Source organism: Mus pahari, chromosome 1 (assembly GCF_900095145.1).
Source record: "Mus pahari chromosome 1, PAHARI_EIJ_v1.1, whole genome shotgun sequence".
NCBI lineage: Eukaryota > Metazoa > Chordata > Mammalia > Rodentia > Muridae > Mus > Mus pahari.
Window position 1 is genome coordinate 37,203,525 of NC_034590.1, and position 5,507 is coordinate 37,209,031.

The following is a 5,507-nucleotide window of genomic DNA, read 5'->3' on the forward strand; positions in this document are numbered from 1 at the left end:
GGGTATAGGGAACTTTCGGGATAGCATTTGAAATGTAAATAAAGAAAATAATAATTAAAAAAAGAAGAAAAAAATCTGAGATTTGATATGCTTACCTTTCCTTCAATGTTCCTTCAATCCCATTAATATTCCTAAAAATTCCAGAAGCTACTATGGGCTTAAGGATGCTTTCTGTCCTTTGTCTGAAGCTTAGTTTCCCACCCTCCTCCACAGTGACACAAAAAAATATCGTCTCATTTGTGGCACCCAGACACAGGGAAGCTATTCCTGCCTGGAGCTAGTCAGCCATGGTGGGCTGAGTTCCACTAGGCTGCTGCAGAGGCCTGGAGGTCTCCAGTTAGACACCTCACGTGTACTCCCAGAAGCAGAAGCACTGAGGCCAGGAGAAGCTGGAGAGGACGCTGGGAGGCAGCCTTGTCTTACCTTATACATGTTTACTGCAGTCCAAGGAGACATTACTTGACTACCTCACTAAGGACAAGAGTGATGCTTGTGTGTGGGGAAGGGAAGCAGCTCTGGTGTCTCAGGTCAGGAAAGGCAGAAATGACCAGTGGCACCAACCAGTAAGCAGTGATAGAGACGGAGACGATCAGAAGACAAGCTTCACAGAAGACAGGGCAACACCACAAAACCTCACAGACATCAGTAACAAGAGGAATCAGCTGGGACTTCAGGAGAATAAAATGCTTCTGTCCTCACTCTCAAGTTTCATGTGGGGCTGTGGCATAATCTGAGTAAACCAATATACTATCCCCTAAAGTAAGTTTTAGAAACCTTCAAACTTGCTTTCCCTCCATGTAAAACCTACAAACTTGGTTCTTCAGGAGAAATGCTACCTGCTGTACAATAACCAAAAAACATCTGAAAAAAACAGAGGGGGGGAATTTTTTTAATGACATCTGAAGTAGAGGGGGAAATTTTTTTAATCTGCTCAAACTTTAGTATATGAAAATCTGATTTTTAGAAAATAAGTATCATCATTAAATTTCATCAAAATCAAATTAAAAGCAATATAAAAAAGTAATATGCTAACTCTAATACTGTATATTTTAAAATGTCAATGAGTCTATGAGTCTAACAGCAAAATCCTGTGGGCATAATCCTCCGAACAACACTACCCCACATACTAAACAGAACACAATGTGTTCACATTCTACGGCTTCCTCCTTCCTGTAAGGAAACCATCATAAGTACAGGAAACTTTCTTATCTTCTTACATAGATAAACAAGTGGAAAAACAAGGTAGAAACTATACAGAAAGAAGTCATCAAAGAAGGCATAAGGATCAGGAAAAACAATAAAAACATTTTATTATTTATTAAGAAGGAGAAAGAGGGGGATGGGATAGGGGGTTTCCGGAGGGGAAAGTGAGAAAGGAGATAGCATTTGAAATGTAAATAAAATATTCAATTAAAAAAAGATGAAAAAACTTTTATAAGATCACAAAAAATGAACTTGGAAAATTATAAAAGAAATTATAATGGGGAAATTAGGGGTGGTAATACATATGTCAAAATTATTATTTTAACTTTCACAAAGAGTGAAATATGAGAACACGTCAGTGTGAGTTTTCAAGCATTATTTAAAGCTCACTAAGTGGTTCTGACTGAGGTTGCATATTCCAGCCACCACAATAGTCAGAGGATAAAGCAGCAATGCACTGGTGTACAGAGCACTTCTGCCTCCATGTTCATTGCCTCAGACTGACATCTACAATACAGCAGCTACCAGCATGGGCACAATTCATCACCCTGTTAACGTATTTCTGTAGGTTAGTTATTAAAATCCCTGCCTGGGCTTACTGAGAGAAGGCTGAGATGAAGGCCATGCTCACTAGAGATCATCTAAGAGGTGTGTAGCAATGCTGGACACAGCACGCTGGTGTTCGAGTCTCTCCTCACAGTGCTACTGTGAAGGCCAACAAGATCACGGAGCTAGGCAGCTTTCACAGGAAGCCAAAATTTCAAAACTGGTGACTCTTCCTAGCACAGGAACTGGTAGACACAACCGTTCTGCCTTCCTTTCAAATTAAAAACAATGCCATAACGTGCAGATTTCTCACCAAGCTGTACGTTTTCAACAATGAGACAGAAAGGAAGATGCTGACACCTGGTGGCGGCCAGCGCTGGGCCACGCCTACTCACTTGCAACCTGATAAGCATCTGGCTCCTCCCGTGCCAGCCTTTCTCTGGCAACATCAGCTATTGGTCCAAAGATGGTTACAGGTCTCAGGAATCCAGCTGGAGAGAAATTAACAAACAAACAAACAAACAAAGAGATATGACAAACGTTGTTAAACTTCCACTTCCTGAAACATACTGCCATGAAGAAATATACACTAAGCTATGGGAAATAAACTACCTTCTCGAAGAACAACCCTTTCATAAGCTGGGAACTTTGTTTGAACTGGCTGAGCTGATAAGTCCTCTCTGCTTTTTCGAAGATTTCTCTTGGAGCTGCGAAGACCTCGAAACCTCCAGAAGTCTGCCCGATCACCACCTGCTGTCTTTGGAAGTGTGTACTGTACACTGGCTAACTGCTCAGCTCTATAGAAGAAAAACCGAACAGAAACCAGAGTTATTGAAAAGACAACAAGAAAAAATTCCACAATGAAATGGAATGCCAAAATTGCGGACCAAGGTTCACATGCACCTTTCATTTCAAAGGTTTAATCGAGTACGTTTGTATGGTGATTGAGCGAGTCAGTTAGGACAGTAGCAAGTGAATACACTGAACAATACAGCTCTTGCAAATGTGGATCACCCAACCTCCTATCATCACTAATTCACAGTATAACACATTCCCAAGGGTTCATACCTGTTCTTGTTAGGGATGATGCCTCGTTCTACCTCCTTATGATTTTTGCCAATTCGAATGGCAAGCCAAGACCCCAGCTTTCCATTGTATAAAGTATCCACGACCCGGAACACCTCTCCTTTGTTAAAACTAAGTCCGTAAGGAGATTCTTTTTCATATTCAAAATGCGTTCTAATATAGAATGAATCTCCTACATCTGATTCTACAATGCGGCGATAAACTAAGGAATCAAAAGAAACACATTAATTAATAACTACTGGGATAAAAAAAAACAATCTGCATAAAAGGTATTCTGTGAAGATGCTCCTGCTAATGCCCACATCAACATACAATACCCAGTTCATCCTCAATTCTCACTGTGTATCTGGAATTATTTTACCTCGTTGTTCTTCAACCATTTATGTTGAATAAAAGGTTATCTTGGTACCTTCATTAGGCGCAGGATGAAATGATGCAGAAAAAGATTAATTTGTCCCATCTCTGTTTCCTATTATAGTAGCTAACTGATCTGCAAATGCTGTAAAGAACAATTTTGTTCCCCAGCTCTTCCAGGAGACTTTGATTGCTCCAATGGAGCATGCTAAGCTGTGTATGGTGGTTCATTCCTGTTACCCTGGCACTCAAGAGGCAGACAGGAAGATCAGGTGCTCAAGAACAACCTCTTCAACAGAGATAAGTTCCAACCTAACTGGGCCACATGAGGCACCCACCTCAAAAACATATAGAAAACACAAAAACAAACCAAAAATGCAGTGCTTGGCCAAACTGTTCTTTAACATGATATTAACAATTTTGTATATTATTTAGGAAATACAGTATAAAACTTGACCACTATCCATATATCCTTTTATATAACTCCAGTAGCTAACAAGACAAACACTCTTCTGACTTACACAGGGTTGGCTGGCACTTGACTTAAATCATAATGCCATAAATGCCGATCATATTTATCTGTGTTAATGAGAATAGTGGAAGACTATAGAACCTTAAATAAAGTTAACAGATTAATTCAATCATCCTCAAATTGAAATTATTTATTATAAACTACATTTTTTAATTGTTCACTTAGTTTTGTTAAGACACAGTCTCACCATGTAGCCCTGGCTGTCCTGAAACTTGGAATGCAGATCAGGTTGGACTCAAATCACAGATTTTAAATTACCTTGAATCACCTACTTCTTCCTAGCAAGTAGGGAAACATGCCTAGGTCATCATGCCAGGCTGAACGTCTTGTTTGAAGGAAGTCACCATGCCTAGCTTTGAACTCATGATCCTCTTATGTTGGGCTCTGAGTGCTAAGACTGTGGTCTGCTACCATCCTGACCCTGATTTACTTTGAACAACTGATCCAATCCCTCCAACTCCTTCAGGTTAAGTCTCTCCATCTCACACAGTAGCTCACCATCCTTCTTCTTCTGAGCCAGTATGGTCACTTCTTCACCTTTAGGGAGGTCGAGGAGGAACAGGACAGCCTCTTCTCTTATGATATTTGTGAAATCTACATTGTTCACCTATTAAAATACAAATTTTATACATTTACACTAGTTGGTTTTAGGAATATAAAGGTATTTATTTAGTCAGAAAACAAGTATTTTCAGAGTCTAACTTGCCAATACTATATTTAATAGGGACTTTTTTTTTTTGAACTTTGGGGAATATAAAATTCTCTAATTTAAAATAAGCACCTATGAAATTAAATAAGGTGAGCAAAAATGTAAATTCAGAGTAGTTACAATATTATCCAATATTAAGATAATCTATTACAAACCTATGCAATTTGGACTAAAAATGACAATCTGTATCTCTAGATTTAAAATCCCTATTCACTCTACATAGGTACCATGTAGCCTAACTTTATTAATTGCTGAAAAGGAAACTATATATGAAAAAGAGTTAAAAAGACCAGACATGCATTATGGTTCTTCTGTAACAGCAACTCTGTAGTGGGTGCTATCTGGTTCTCAAGTCAGTGTCTACCTGAGTGTCACCAATAACAAAGCAGAATTATAAGCAACTGTAGTCCTAATACCTCTAGGAAATTTTTCTCCATGCATTAAAAATAATAAAAAGTCGAAAAGGCAAATAATCAAAATGCTCCAATTATTTTCATAGAAAACCCAGAGTGAGCTATTAAGAAGCTGCTTTTAGATGATGTATTTCCTGATTCCTTCAAAACAGGATCATGAGATCGGTAAGAAAATAAGTGCTAGGATTTCAAGTACGGTCAGCATTGTCACCATACAGTGTTCAAATGCAACAGAAGTGCACCAAGGGCAGACGATGTTAGGAACAACCTACTACAATGTCAGAGATGGTACCATGCCTTTTAAATGCCTAAGTGTGAAGGGAAAGGAGGATAGGCCCCAAGCACAGGGAACTGCTCAAGGTAAAGAAGATTCTGGCTGTGGGCTGCTCAGTGAGAAGACTTGTCTCCAAAATTGCAGGGCAAGGCAGCAGGAGCAGGGGTCACATGACAGAGTCTCCAGAGAGAATGTTTTTGAGAACTGACAAGCAAATGCTGCTAAGAAATCATAGAAATTGTGAGGCAAACTTGACTCTGATCAGTTATGGCTGTGAAAAATCAGATTCAGTTGTGGATAAAAGCCAGGCTGCAAGGCCACTGGATATTTGTTTGTTTAGAGAGGGAGGGAAGGAAGGAGGGAGAGGGAGAGGGAGAGGGAGAGGGAGAG

At 39.5% G+C, this 5,507-nt stretch overlaps 1 protein-coding gene across 8 annotated transcripts in view; it reads right to left on the reverse strand.

Annotated features, from left to right (window-relative positions):
* The window catches only part of Tjp1 (tight junction protein 1), a 232,727-nt gene that overhangs the window by 25,429 nt on the left and 201,791 nt on the right, over positions 1–5,507 (reverse strand). For all 8 annotated transcript variants that reach the window (XM_021187463.2, XM_029539293.1, XM_021187445.2 and 5 more), the window contains 4 exons: positions 4,220–4,328; positions 2,818–3,037; positions 2,362–2,546; positions 2,145–2,240 (listed from right to left, as the gene is read on the reverse strand). In XM_021187463.2, the coding sequence (XP_021043122.1) occupies positions 2,145–2,240; positions 2,362–2,546; positions 2,818–3,037; positions 4,220–4,328 (610 nt within the window). The remainder of the gene's footprint in view (positions 1–2,144; positions 2,241–2,361; positions 2,547–2,817; positions 3,038–4,219; positions 4,329–5,507) is intronic.